The 15750-nt window shown below is 38.4% G+C and overlaps 1 protein-coding gene across 5 annotated transcripts in view; it reads left to right on the top strand.

Annotated features, from left to right (window-relative positions):
- Nucleotides 1-15750, top strand: part of DHX57 (DExH-box helicase 57) — a 60549-nt gene that overhangs the window by 601 nt on the left and 44198 nt on the right. For 4 of the 5 annotated variants that reach the window (XR_003513314.1, XR_003513315.1, XM_027555062.1 and 1 more), the window contains exons 2-5: nt 6250-6467; nt 11967-12125; nt 12885-13070; nt 14612-15450. Coding sequence is in view for 3 of the 5 variants with exons in the window: in XM_027555062.1 (XP_027410863.1) it covers nt 6256-6467; nt 11967-12125; nt 12885-13070; nt 14612-15450 (1396 nt within the window). In the remaining 2 variants the exon portion in view is untranslated. The remainder of the gene's footprint in view (nt 1-6249; nt 6468-11966; nt 12126-12884; nt 13071-14611; nt 15451-15750) is intronic. The other variant, XM_027555064.1, reaches the window with a different exon arrangement.

Here is a 15750-nt window from a genome sequence, read left to right as displayed (position 1 = left end):
GTCAGAGATTTGCCTGGGAGGGGAATGGTTCGTGGTCAGTTTTCAGCGCCCAGCTTGGTGATTCTGTTTCTGGGAGCCAAACTTAGGTTCTCGTGTCCACGGTGAATAAAGATAGTTGAGATCTTCCCAGGCTAAATGGATTTCTGATGTTTTGGCGTCTTATGGGGCCTGCCCGACCAGGGAAAAACTGCCATTCCCCGGGCTAGCAAATTAACGATTAATCTGACAGCATGCCTTTCATATGCAAACCAACCAATCCTGCCTGCCTTAGCTCCAACAACCTCCTTTGTCTAACTACCAAGCCTGTAGTTCACCTGCCCTAAATCAGTCCAGGGCCAAGTACCAGGCAACTAGGGACAAGCCCTAGACCTTAGAGCCTGCGGGAGTTACTCAAAGTAGCCAGTGGTAAGCTGGTTTCCCTGCCTGGCCTCTTCTTTCCCATGGGAAAACCAAGAAAGGATGCGGGGTGGCCTTCTCCTTACTCCTTTCTGCCTGCTCCTGACACAGGTGCTTCCCTGGCGTGGCCCACGGTAACAGACAGACCTCTCCTTTTTAGGAGAGCTGTAAGTAACGTTAAACTTTTTCTTTTGATGGTATTAATCTCTCTGTGTCAGCACTCAGTCACCTTTATAAATTAAGGCCCAGGCACAAATCAAAGCAGGGCTGGCTTAACATTAAATTTTGAATTGAAGATACAAAGTACATGTTTGTGGGGTAAAAGGTAAGTATGGGGGAGAGAATTTCAGCTTTGGAGTCAAATGGATTATTTCAGACCCTAGCTCCAGGGTTTGCTTCTATAGTAGTGACATTGGACAAGTTGTGTAATTTATCTGTACTCTAGTTTCCTCCTCTGTAAAATACAGAAAATAATATTTACCTTCTAGGAATTTTACAGAATTAACTGAAATAATCTTTCCCCTCCATGCCCACTTATATTTCCAACTGTGTTCTACACATTTCTATTTGAATGTCTAGAAGGCATCTCCAGTGTAACATCCATCCTGAACTTGTGACACTCCCTATCATTTCCTGTCCATTCCCTGGTGGCTCAGATGGTAAAGCGTTTGCCCGCCATGCGGGAGACCCAGGTTCGATCCCTGGGTCAGGAAGATCCCCTGGAGAAGGAAATGGCAACCCACTCCAGTACTCTTGCCTAGAACATTGCATGGACGGAGGAGCCTGGTAGGTTACAGTCCATGGGGTCGCAAAGAGTCAGACACGACTGAGCGACTTCACTTCACTTCACTTCACATTCCCATTCTTATCACATGGCTGAGCACAGAACCCCTATTCACCTAGTTAAGCTAGGACCTCAGATTTTACAGTAATTCTAGACACTTCTTATACCTTTCATCTAATTCATCTACCATTAAAATGCACTGAGACTCTATGGTTGCTTTTCAACTGTACTTGTTCCCTCCGCAGTCCAACTTGCTTAGTTTTGCATTTCATCTCCTACCTGCACAATTACAGTAGTCTCCTAACTGGCCTCCTGGTTCTCCTCACCTCCCTACAGTCATTTTATTCTTCACATAGCAGCTCGAGTAATTGTTAGAACCGAAGTCAGTCATACCAAGCTTTTGCCTTTGCCCTCTATTGACTTTCTATTATATTTAGAGTAAAATTCAAAGTTCTTCCTAGGGCTTATATGGCCATCTCTGCTCTCTGACCTCATCTCCTTTGCATACTACATTGCAGACCCACAAGACTCCTCACTGTTCAGCTCACTGCATTGAAGATGTTATTCTGGACTTGGACCCTTTTCACCTACTATTGCTTCTGCTTAGAATGTTCTTTTTACAAATATCTCATGACTCATTTTCTGCATGTTCACATGTCTGCTCAAATATGACCTCAGAAAGATGACCACTCTTACCTGACCACTCTATCTGCAAAAAGACTCAGTTTTTTTCCTTCATAGCACTTAATTAATATTGTATATTTGTTTATTGTCATCTTAATTTCTAGAGGATGAGCTTCATGAGGCAAGAGTTTTGTTGTCTTTGCTGTTGTATCCCTAGAATCTAGCACTTAATAAGTGTTCAATAAATATTTGTGGCATGAATAAATAAATGAATGGCTCTCCATTCTCATATCAGTAATTTATTCAACCCTCAGCTATTCCTCAAATACATATTGAATTCCTGTTATATGCCATACACTGTTAGAGGAACAGCAGTAATCAACATGAATATACTCCTTGCCTTCAGAGAGCTTTTGGGGGCTGGGGGAGGGTCGGGAGATAAACATCAAAGAAACAATAAATATGTATAATTATAAAGGATTTTGAAGAAAGGAATATCAAGAGACCTAGTCCAATTGCTGCATGTTTGTGAGTTTCCCAGTTATTTCCCTGCTTTTGATTTCAAATTTCATTTTAGTTTGGTTGCAAAACATACTTTTTAAATTTTTGTCTTTTTAAATTTATTAAAGTTTGTTTTATAGGCTAGTATATTGTCTATCCTGGAAAATTTTCCTTGTCCACATACGAAAAATGTATATTTTTTGTTGGGTAGAATTTTCTGTAGATGTCTCTTAGGTCCAGTTGGTTTTTACTGTGTTTCAAGTCTTCAACACCTTCTGTGTGGGTGTTTTTACCGTAGCTGAACGTGGGCATTGCAGTTTGCTGCTGTTGTATGTTGTGTATTTCTCTGTTCATTTCTGTCAGTTGTTGGTTGATGTGTTTGGTGCTCTGTTATTAGGTACAGTATATTTATAATTGTTGCATCTTTCTCATGGACTGACTCTCTTATCTTTATGAAATGTTCTTCTTTATCACTAACAAGATTTTTTTTTTTTGCTTTAAAGTCTATTTTGTTTGATATCAGCGTAGTTGCTGCAGCTTTCTTGTGGTTTGTTTGCATGATTTCTCTTTTTCCATCCTTTTACTTTTCATTTATTTGTATCTTTGAATGTAAAGTGATAGACAGCATATACTTGGATCTTGTTTTTATTCACTAATAATTTGTATTTTGATTGGATTGTTTAATCCATTCACATTTAATATTGTTCTTGGTATAGTGGGATTTATTTTTTCCATTCTACTTTTAGTTGTCAATATGTCTCATGTCTATTTTGTTTCACTGTTCCTACTTTACTGTTTTCTTTTGCATTAAATTATTCAATAAATATTTCCTAATGCAGTATTTTAATTTCTTTAGTGATTTTTTTTCACTACATTTTTTGAATTTTTGGTTTACTTTTTAGTGACTGCTCCAGGATTTGTCATATACCTCTTAACATATCAGAGTCAACTTCCCATTTATACTAACTCAATTTTGGTAATATATAGAAATGTTACTTTCGTATAGCTGTATGCCTTTCCCCTCCTTTTTGCAGTAAAGGTTCCACATGTAAGCAATAGCATATGGTATTTGTCTTTGAGTTACTTCATTTAGTATGATAATCTCTAGGTCCATCCATATTGTTGCTAATGGCATTATTTCATTCTTTCTTATGACTAATATTGGAGAAGGCAATGGCACCCCACTCCAGTACTCTTGCCTGGAAAATCCCATGGATGGAGGAGCCTGGTGGGCTGCAGTCCATGGGGTCGCGAAGAGTCGGGCACGACTGAGCGACTTTGCTTTCACTTTTCACTTTCATGCATTGGAGAAGGAAATGGCAACCCACTCCAGTGTTCTTGCCTGGAGAATCGCAGGGACGGGGGAGCCTGGTGGCTGCCCTCTATGGGGTCACACAGAGTCGGACACGACTGAAGCGACTTAGCATAGCATAGCATGACTAATATTCCATTGTGTATATATACCATGTTTTCTTTATCCATTCATCTGTCAATGAAACCTTAGGTTGCATCCCCAACTGTACATTGTTATAGTTATTACTTTACCATCTGTAGTCATTTTATTAACCCAGTCCATCTGTGCTCCCACCAACCTGCTTTGTTCTGTTATAGCAAATACATTACATTTTTGCATATCACAAACCCACTATTACATCATATACATATTATTTTATACGGTTTCTTTTTAAATCAGTTATGTGAAGAAAGAAGAAAATATGGATGTACACTGTTTGGTAGGTTTGGGGGGGGTTGATTTTATTTTATATTTACATAGTTAGCTTTACTGGTGCTCCTTTTTTTGTGTGTGTGAGTTCAGATTACCATCTAGGGTCACTTTCTTCAACTTAAACAAATTCCTATTAGTATTTTTTTGTAAAGCAGATCTTACTGGGTTTATATCTGTAAGTGACAAGTTGTTTTTCTCTAAATGCTTGCAAGACTTCTTGTCTTTAACTTTTAGCATTTTTATATTGTGTCTATTTATGGATCTCTGGGTTTATCCTATTTGAAGTCCTTAGAACTTCCTGTATGTGTAGGTTATTGTCTTTCAATAAATTTGATAAGTCTTCTATCATTATTTCTTTAAATATTTTTTTCTGTTCTTTTCTTTCTCTCTCTCCTATTCTTCTGGTGTTCCTGTTACGCATACTACTAACTTTGGACTTAGTTTGGGTGTAGTTAGTTGACTTAGTTTGAGCTTAGTTTGTTCTTTATTTCTGGTTCCTTAAGATGTAAATCTAGGTTGTTTATTTGAGATCATTTCTTTTTCTTAACATAGACATTTATTGTGATAAACTTCCCTCTTAGAGAACTCCTTTTGCTGCATCCCATAATTTTTGGTATGTTATGTTTTTATTTTCAGTTGTTTGAGGATATTTTAAAATTTCCTTTTGATTTTGTCTTTGACCCACTGGTTGTTCAGGAGCATGTTATTTAATTTCCATACATTTATGAATTTTCCAGTTTTCCTTCTTTTATTGATTTCTAGTTTCATACCGTTGTTATCAGAAAAGATGTTTGATTTGTTCACAGTCTTTTAAATTTGTCAAGACTTGTTTTGTGGCCTAACACATGATCTATCCTGAAAAATATTTCATGTGGCTTTGAATGGAATGTTCTGTGTATGTCTGTTATAGTTCAAGTTGAATTTTTCTTTTACTGGATGATTATCTTTCTGGATGATCAGACCATTGTTGAAAGTGTGATGTTAAAGTCTCCTATTCTTGTTGTATTGCTGGCTACTTCCTCTCAATTATGTTAATATTTGCTTTATATATTTAGATGCTCTGATATTGGGAGCATAAATATTTGTAATTGTTAGATTCTCTTGATGAATTGACCCCTTTATCATTGTATAATGATCTTCTTTGTCTATTGTTAGAGTGTTTGACTTAAAGGCTATTTTGTCTGAGTATAGCTACCCCTGCTCTCTTTTCGTTTCCTCGTGCATTTACTATCTTTTACAGCCCTTCACTTTCAGTCTGTGTGTCTTTGCAGCTGAAGCTATTCTCTTGCAGGCTGCATGTAGTTGAGTCTTATTTTTTTTATCCATTCAACTATTTTATGTATTTTGATGGGAGAATTTAGTCCATTTACATTTAAAGTAATTATTGATAAGTAAGGACTTACTGCCATATTGTTGTTTCCTGAGCATTTTTAAGATCTTTTGTTTCTTTCTTTCTCTCTTGCTGTCTTCCTTTATGATTTGATGATTTTCTATAGTGGTATGCTTTGATTTTTTTTTTTCCTCCTCATCTTTTGTATATCTACTATAGAATTTTTTTTTAAATTGTATTCTTTTATAGTTTCTGTCTTACTATAGATTTTTAATGTGTAATTTTTAGTTTGGTTGTTTTTGTTTGGTTGTTTTTTGGTTGTGAGGCTAATGTAAGACATCTTATAACATTTTACTTTAAGCTGATAGCATCTTAACTTTGATTGCATACAAGAGTTTTACACTTTTACTCCCCCCCAGGCACAATCTCTTAGCCAGAGCTATTTCTAAAAATATATATGTAAATATAAATTTTATTTATCAAATCATATATTAATACATAATATATTGAAATACATGAAACATCTCTTCTAGGGTTGTTTCTTTCTTCTTCTTCTAGGGTTTTTAAACCCTGTGCCAGACCTAACCAAATCAGAATGTAGCATGGGACCCCTACACACCCCATGTGTGATTTGAAAACTCCTCCATGTGTTTCTGATGCACCTCCTGGTTAAGAAACTGTGTCAAAGAAACTTATTAAATATTAGTCTGGGGAGATGTGCTTCTAAATCTTTTGTGAAGCAGTTTATTCATGCTTCTTCTAAACTGGCCCTTTGAGTGAGTTTTCCTTTTTTTTCTTTAAAATGGGCTATATCCTTAACTTTGACTAACAAAGGATTATTATACTTATCTGGTTTTATAATGTATGTATTACTTTTTTCTCTTGCAGGTGAAAATGAGTTCTTCAGTAAGAAGGAAAGGCAAGCCAGGGAAAGGAGGTGGAAAAGGGTCTTCCAGAGGAGGAAGAGGAGGCAGGAGCCATGCTAGTAAATCTCATGGGAGTGGCAGCAGTGGCGGTGGTGTTGGTGGCAACAGAAAGGCATCAAGTAGAATCTGGGATGATGGCGATGACTTTTGTATCTTCAGTGAATCAAGGCATTCATCCAGGTTATTATACTCATTGAATGTTCAAATATGAAAACAGTGTCAATTCCTGATGTATGGGACAAAAGATGGTTAAGACAAAGGGGGGAAATGCCAAGTAATTCTGGCTAAGTTACTCTTCCTATTATTTTAAAGCCTTGCAGTCCCCTGCTTTGTGAATTTTTTTAAAAGCATATGGTAAATAGCACCTTTGGGAGAGGGTGGGCATTGAAATCTGAACTTAACTTTAACTTCCATATGACACTGTAAATTGAGTGTAATATTGTTATTGTAATCAGTATTACAGAAAAGTAAATATTGGAAATGGTAGGGTAATTGAAAATTATATTAAGTATTTTTAGGCATTGTAGTTTGAAGGTCCCCAAATGAGATCTGGCTATATCCCTTCCATTTAGTTGATGAATTATCTATTTTCCAACTGATCAACCAAATATTTACTGAAGCTTAATGTGATGACCAGAGATAGATATCATGCCCAGGCTTCTCTCATAGTCAACTTTTAATTAGTGAATGCTGTTTTGTTGTTGTTCAGTCACTTCAGTCACGTCCAACTCTTGGCAACCTCATGGACTGCAGCATGCCAGGCTCTTCGGTCCTCCACTGTCCCCCAGGGTTTGCTCAAATTCATGTCCTTTGAGTCAGTGATGCTACCTAACCATCTCATCCTTTGCTGCCCCCTTCTCCTTTTGCCTTCAGTCTTACCTAGCATTGGCGTCTTTTCCAATGAGTCAGCTCTTCACATCAGGTGGCCAAGTATTAGAGCTTCACCATCAGTTCTTCTAATGAATATTGAAAGTTGATTTCCTTTAGAATTGACTGATTTGGTCTCCTTACCGTCCAAGGGACTCTCAAGAGTTATCTCCAGCACCACATTTTGAAAGCATCAATTCTTTGGCACTCAGCCTTCTTTATGATCCAAAGCTCACATCTGTACATGACCACCTTCGTCAACAAAGTAACGTCTCTGCTTTTTAATACACTCTCTATGTTTGTCAGAGCTTTCCTTCCAAGGAACAAGTGTCTTTTACTTTCAGTCCTCAGTGATTTTGGAGCCCAAGAAAATAAAATCTATCACCGCTTCCACTATTTGCCCTTCTATTTGTCATGAAGTGATGGGACCAGATGCCATGATCTTAGCTTTTTTTATGTTGAGTTTCAAGCCAGCTTTTTCATTCTCCTCTTTCACCCTCATCCAAAGGCTCTTTAGTTCCTCTTCACTTTCTGCCATTAATAGTGATATCATCTGCCTATCTGAGGTTGTTGATATTTCTCCTGGCAATCTTGATTTCAGATTATGATTCATCCAGCCCAGCATTTCACATGATGCACTTTGCATAAATTCTGATAATTCTAATACATGTTTAATGAAAGTAAAGATTTTCTACTGCATGTTATGCAGTATAAATATAAAATTCTCATTGTTTTTCTAATTGCACTTTAAGCCATTTACTTAAATTTTTAGAGATAGAGAGACTTCTTTGGAGTTATGTATATATACACAGGCATACACACACTCTTGTGGGAATAATTACCAGCTAAATATTGGTTAGAAATATAGGTGAGTGCTGAAGTTTAACTGCATCAGACATGCTTTTAATTTAAATGAATTCAATTGTATGCGTTCAGGAAAAAAAGAAAAAGAAGAACAAATGGTATTTAAGTAGTTAAACTTGCCACTAAATGAATCTGAACTCCACCATGAACAGGATAATGAGAGAGGAAGGTGCTCATTCCTGTCAGTCTCATTGTCTAAGTGCTGTATATAGTTTAAGCTTCTTGATGCACTGAGTAGGTGATATTAATGTGTATTTCTTAAATATATATTTCTTATACATAGTCTCTACCATAACCAAATACTTTGCTTGGTATGCAACCGGAGAATCTACATTTTTTTCCATTCTAAACAAAATGGTCATTTTTGGACATACTTAGAGATTATATATCAATCTCAAACTTGATTCCTTTTTAAGAAATCTTCCAGAATAATTTAAAGCTACATTTTCACATTAGCTGCTGACCTAAGAACCTGACTGCTAAGTTAGATGCAGCTCCGTTCTTTCTGAAAACACTTAGTTTATAGGTTCTTAGGGTCTTAGATGTTCATTCACACAGGAAATATTGACTTAGTGCCTACTATGAGCCAGACTGTGTTTTAGTGACCAGAATTACAACAATGAATAAAATATTGCCCTGGTGTTCATAGAAGGAGGTTTGAGATATAAAAACTGTAGACAAAGGTGTAATAATATGTCAAGTGGTAAGTACTATGGAGGAAAATAAAGGACAAAGGGACAGAAAATGCCAAACTGGATTGCTGGTGTTTACTGTTATCTGTGGAGTGATCAGAGAAGACTTCTCTCTCGATGTGTCATTTGAGCCAGGACAAGAAAAAAGTGAAGGAGTAAGCCATGACTCTATCTGAGGGAAGAACGTTTGAGACAGAACAGCGAGTGAACAGTTCCTGAGGCAGGAGTTTTAAGAAGATTTAGGGAATGACAAGGAAGCCATGTGGCTAGCATGGATGGGTAAGAAGTGTTAGGCAGTTAGATTCGACAGGCTATGCTGTATAGAATCTTATAGGCCAGTATAAGGATTTTGTTTTAAGTTTTAAAAATCATGTTTATTGAAGTGTAATTTACATTCAGTAAAACTCACCCTAAAATTTGACAAATGCAGTCATCTCTGTAACCAGCAGTTCTTCAAAACTCGCCCATGCCCTTTTGCAATGAACTCCTCCCTGATCCTTAGGAATGCATTCATCTGTTTTCTGTCAGCAGGATCAAATTTAGTTACTAAAATGATTTATTGTAGGAAAAATAAGCACATGAAACCAAGGGATTTTTTTCTTTGTGTGTGGCTGTTTGTTTAGTTGGTTTTTGGCCAAGCTGTGTGGCTTGCTGTATGGCTTAGTTCCCTTACCAGAGCTCAAACCTGGGCCTTCTGCAGTGAAAATGCAGAGTTCTAACCACTGGACAGCCAGAGAATTCCCAAAATTCAAGTTTTTAAAAGGATACTTTGGAATGTGTACTCTTCAGAGTAATCAAAAGAATTGGGATTTTAACATAACCTTTGAAAATTAAAGCACAGTTGTTGACAAAGTTGTCTTAAGATAGTTGCAGAATAGCTAGTCTAGTTACTATGTCAATCTTCAGCCTGGGGCTGTTTGGTAGAAAACTATTTTAGATAATGGAATTGAATTATACAGAAATTCTCTATGGGGCAGATATATATTCTCACAGATATCTGCTGCTGCTGCTAAGTCGCTTCAGTCGTGTCCGACCCTGTGCAACCCCATAGATGGCAGTCCAGGCTCCGCCATCCCTGGGATTCTCCAGGCAAGAACACTGGAGTGGATTGCCATTTCCTTCTCCAATGCATGAAAGTGAAAAGTTAAAGTGAAGTCAGATATCTGACACCTTCTCAAAAGATCACCCCTGCTGCCACCATGAAAGGGACAAGGAAAGCAGAAACATCTGTTTATATCAGTCATCTCATGTTCAGATATACCTTGTTGTCCAGTCGCTAAGCGTGTTCAACTTTTTATGCCCCATGGACTGCAGCATGCCAGACTGCCCTGTCCTTCACTATCTCCTGGAGTTTGCTCAAACTCATGTCCATTGAGTCAGTGATGCCATTCAACCATCTCATCCTCTGTCATCCCCTTCTCCTCCTGCCTTCAGTCTTTCCCAGCATCAAGGTCTTTTCCAATGAGTCAGTTCTTCACATCAGGTGGCCAAAGTATTAGAGTTTCAACTTCAGCATCAGTCCTTCCAATGAATATTCAGGACTGATCTCCTTTAGGATGGACTGGGTGGATCTCCTTGCAGTTCAAGGGACTCTGAAGAGTCTTCCCCAACACCACAGTTCAAAAGCATCAATTCTTCAGTGTTCAGCTTTCTTTAGGGTCCAGCTCTCACATCCATGCCTGACTACTAGAAAAACCATAGCTTTAACTAGATGGACCTTTGTTGGCAAAGTAACATCTCTGCTTTTTAGTATTCCGTCTAGGTTGGCCATAGCTTTTCTTCCAAGGAGCAAGCGTCTTTTAATTTCGTGGCTGCAGTCACCATTTGCAGTGATTTTGGAACCCAAGAAAATAAAATCTGTCACTGTTTCCTTTGTTTCTCCATTTGTTTGCCGTGACATGATGATATCAATATAAAATTAAATGATATATTAGATGAGATCATTAGTATCTTGTGAGTGATAATAGTATTATGGTTATATAAAAGTTTGTCTCTATTCTTAGGAAATAACATGCAGAAGTATTTACGAGTGAATATGCTGTCAGCAGCTTACATGCAGATGGTTTAGAACATGCATGTGTATATATAGGGGAGCATATATATATATATATATATATATATGCATATGTGTGTGCATATAGAGAGGAAATAAGGGCATAAATGTGTGTGTGCATATAAGTATGGCAGGTGTTAACAGTTACTGGTGAATCTTAATAAATGCTATAGATTTTTATATATTAAAAATTTTTTGAAACAAAAAGGGGAAATGATGAATTTTGGATAACATTTCTTTCAGAAGTTGGAATTATGTGGTTAAAAACCCTAGTTTCTTCTATTTTCTCCTTTGGTACCCAGTTGAGAGAGTGTAAATGTGTGGTTCTTTTCAAAATCTCAGTAATATGTTGGATATTCAGTACAGAGAAGTTTCTACCATTTCCCTAGATTTGTGAAAATTTATAATGAAATATGCCAAGTGAAAAAAAGAAAAGAAACTTTGTGAGTAAAGGTAAACTTTAGAATTCATTGTTTTTTTAAATATTAAAAAGAGTCTCTAAAAAGTCTAAATTCCAAAAATGAGATTAGTGAAATAGTGAATAATGAAATAAATTCTAGTCCTTCTGTGTTTAAAATTTAAAAATTAAGTTGTAGGAAAATGTTTAATTTTGGGGAAATGCCAGTTTGATTTTAATAAGGAAATAAAGCAAATTATAAAAAATTACATATGCTGCATAATTTTATAAAAAATGTATGTGCAAAGGAATGATATTAGTTAAGATGTTTTCTGTTCTTTGTTCTCTATTTTTCTACAGTAAACATGTATTATTATATTTGTAATCAGGAAGTAAAAAAGTTAAATATTTCAAAAAATAGGGCCTAATAGTCATCTTAGTTGTTTTCAGATTAAATACCTCAGAGTGATATATATGTACTCTTTGTACATAGCATATTTCTCGTGAAAGAAATATGACTCCTCCACTAGTGCAGGAGTCATCATAGCATTGCTTTCCCCAGAAGATTCTTGAGTTAGTGAAGCAGGATTTAATGGTGAAGAATCTGATCAGATTTTTTCCCAGCATTTAGAATATAATGAAGTTGAGTAAATACCGTAGAAAATGGAGACTCTCTCCACATTGATGTCCCCTTTCGTAAGATACATGACAGTCCAGTCATATTGTGTATGTATGGAGACCCTGAGGAGAGAGTAAAAATTCTGATAACAAGTAAGTGTGTAATTTTGTTCTTGTGTCCTTTGCAGACCTAGTAACAGTAGCGTGAGAAAAGGGGATGGACGCCCCAAATGGAAACCCGAAGCCAAAGTGCCCCTGCAGACTCTACATATGACTTCTGAGAATCAGGAAAAAGTGAAAGCTCTTCTCCGAGACTTGCAGGAACAAGATGCGGATGCTGGATCTGAGTAAATTATTATATTTGAATAAATTATTATATTGAGGAAGATAAAATATGAGGGTCCTGTGTGTCTTTGGAATACTGTGTCAATACTAATTGTGTTGTGGCTGTGTAACTAGTTGAAAGTGAGCCAAGAGAAATAACAAGAATAATTATTCAGCAACTAACGGCACGCCACTCCAGTACTCTTGCCTGGAAAATCCCATGGACGGAGGAGCCTGGTAGGCTGCAGACCATGGGGTCATGAAGAGTTGGGCACGACTGAGCGATTTCACTTTCACTTTTCACTCTCATGCATTGGAGAAGGCAATGGCAACCCACTCCAGTGTTCTTGCCTGGAGAATCCCAGGGACGGGGGAGCCTGGTGGGCTGCCGTCTCTGGGGTCGCACAGAGTCGGACACGACTGAAGCGACGCAGCAGCAGCAGCAGTTGTCCTTTACAGTGTAATCTTTGGTTTTTAATTGTCTCTTCAAGTTTTAGTTGATCATCTGGGAAAGAAAAAAATGGAGATTCCAGTAGTATCTGACTGGGTTGTTGTGAAGATTTTTAAAGAGATAGTACATATAAAACATTTAACATAGTGCCTGGCAAGTAATACGTGCTATTAGTTGCCAATATATAAGTTATTAGGTCAGTAAATTAGTCACTCAATAGTGGTCAGGATCCTATGTCCTTTGGTTCTGTGAATTCTTAGACCCTTACCAAATTTTTCTTTGAAGCAAGTAGAAATTAATATATGATATATGAAAATGTTACTTTTGCCAGAAGAGGTGTTTCTGGGGAAGAAGAAGATGATGAGCCTGATTATGACGACGAGCAGTACTGGTCACCTGGACGAGAAGCTTCCCTTGTTCCTGACTCTGATCCTTTGGAATGCGCTGGCTCAGGCCTGGTGGAGCCTCATAACCCAGAATTTACAGTCTCAGCATTTGCAGTGCACAGACTTTCCAGGTTTGCTTTCTTCACTTACGGGAGGATTGAAGGAAACGAAGTCATGTTGTAAACCCAACTACCTCTTCCTGAGTACTGCCCTGTGGTGTAGGCTCTAGCAGTAATACTTCCCTGTGGTGTGGGCTCTGGCAGTAATACTTCCCTGTGGTGTGGGTCATAAAAGTAATACTTCCCTGTAGGTGTGGGTCATAAAAGTAATACTTCCCTGTAGTGTGGGTCATAGCAGTAATACTTCCCTGTGGAGTGGGTCATAAAAGTAATACTTCCCTGTAGTGTGGGTCATAGCAGTAATACTTCCCTGTGGTATGGGTCATAGCAGTAATACTTCCCTGTGGTGTGGGTTGTGGCAGTAATACTTCTCTGTAGTGTGGGTTCTAGCAGTAATACTTCCCTGTGGTGTGGGCTCTGGCAGTAATAACTTCCCTGTGGTGTGGGTTCTGGCAGTAATACTTCTCTGTGGTGTGGGTTCTGGCAGTAATACTTCCCTGTGGTGTGGGCTCTGGCAGTAATACTTCCCTGTGGTGTGGGTCATAAAAGTAATACTTCCCTGTAGTGTGGGTCATAGCAGTAATACTTCCCTGTGGTATGGGTCATAGCAGTAATACTTCCCTGTGGTGTGGGTTGTGGCAGTAATACTTCTCTGTAGTGTGGGTTCTAGCAGTAATACTTCCCTGTGGTGTGGGCTCTGGCATTAATAACTTCCCTGTGGTGTGGGTTCTGGCAGTAATACTTCTCTGTGGTGTGGGTTCTGGCAGTAATACTTCCCTGTGGTGTGGGCTCTGGCAGTAATAACTTCCCTGTGGTGTGGGTTCTGGCAGTAATACTTCCCTGTGGTGTGGGCTCTAACAGTAATACTTCCCTGTGGTGTGGGTTCTGGTAGTAATACTTCCCTGTGGTGTGGGTCATAGCAGTAATACTTCCCTGTACTGTGATTCTGGCAGTAATACTTCCCTGTGGTGTGGGTCATAGCAGTACTTGATAGTATCAGTGTCCTCTCTCTTAGGATAGGTAGATGAAGGGGGAGTTAGTATTATCAGGGAGACTTCTTCGGAATACAGACCATGCCTCTCTATACTTATATCATCACATGTATGGTTTTCTGTTTTTTTTTTAATGGTTTTATCTATTTATTTATTTTTGGCTGCACTGGGTCTTCATTGCTATGTGGGCTTTTCTCTAGTTGTGGCGAAGTGGAAGCTACTCTAGTTGCAGTGCATGGGCTTCTCACTGAAGTGGCTTCTCTCGTTGTGGAGCATGGGCTGTAGGGCTCATGGGCTCAGTAGTTGTGGCTCCTGGGCTCTAGAGCACAGGCTCGATAGTTGTGGCTCAATAGTTGTGGCACACCGGCTTAGTTGCTCCACAGCATGTGGGATCTAACTGGATCAGGGATCAAACTCGTGTCTCCTGCATTGGCAGGTGGATTCTTTACCACTGAGCCACCAGGGAAGCCCCACATACATGTATTTAAATGAATTTCTCCTCTGTGGTTTGATATTACTTTCTGATATTAGTCTTTTTTTGTCATGTTTCACACGTGGCAGGTATGGTTTCCACACTGAACACTGTCAGGCAGCGCTGAGGATTTGCGATGGAGACATGGGGGCATCACTGGAACGCCTGCTCACCCAGTGCTTTTCAGAGACATTTGGAGAGAGGATGAAGATATCTGAGGCAGTTGCACACATGAGCTTGGAAGAGTGTGTGGAACAGCGACAGGAAGAGGCATTTGCTCTCAAGTCAATCTGTGGAGAAAAATTTATAGAAAGAATTCAAAACAGAGTCTGGACCATTGGATTAGAACTGGAGTATTTGACAAGTAAATTCTGCAAATTCAAGCAAAAGGAAAGTACCAAAAATATACAGGAGGCTTCACTTGAAGTCTGCAAATTTTACCTCAAAGGAAATTGTAAATTTGGATCAAAGTGCAAATTTAAACATGAAGTGCCCCCAAATCAAATTGTCGGAAGAGTCGAAAGAAATGTAGATGATTCTCATCTAAATGCTAATGAAGATGCATCCTTTTTATATGAACTTGAAATTCGATTTTCTAAAGACCACAAATACCCCTACCAAGCTCCCCTTGTGGCATTTTATTCCACCAATGAGAATCTACCTCTGGCTTGTCGTTTACATATTTCTGAGTTCCTTTATGGCAAAGCCTTGACATTTGCAGAAACTTCAGAACCTGTTGTATATTCTTTGATAACCCTCTTAGAGGAAGAATCAGAAATAACCAAGTTACTAACAAATACCCATCACAAGTACAGTGTCCCTCCTGTGAACTTTCTGCCAGTATCACCTGGAACCAGACTAAATAATCCTGTCTGTCGTAAACCAGTGATTCCAAGTAATTCGTTTTTTTCGAATCAAATTCCAGAAGGTACGTAAGGCACTGACCTGGTGGAGGGTGTTGTGGAATGGGGCATTTGAAATGATGGATTAAATAAATCAGAAGTTTTGAGGGCTGATCTGGGATCTCCAGTGATCTTAGGCAAGTCATTCTCCTCAGTTTAAGGCCAAAAAAGAATGAGAATCCCCTGAACTGCGACCTGACTTTCATTGTAAGGCCAAGTTGTCACTGTATTCTGGCTCACTGAATCAGTCAAAAGTTTATAGTGATGTATATAAGCTCATTTTAGCAGGTAAGGGCTGGAAGAACCTTAAAGCATCCTTTCAGAAA

Source organism: Bos indicus x Bos taurus, chromosome 11 (genome assembly GCF_003369695.1).
Source record: "Bos indicus x Bos taurus breed Angus x Brahman F1 hybrid chromosome 11, Bos_hybrid_MaternalHap_v2.0, whole genome shotgun sequence".
Lineage (NCBI taxonomy): Eukaryota > Metazoa > Chordata > Mammalia > Artiodactyla > Bovidae > Bos > Bos indicus x Bos taurus.
The sequence above is the reverse complement of the archived record's forward strand: the minus strand, read 5'-3'. Positions and strand labels throughout refer to the sequence as shown.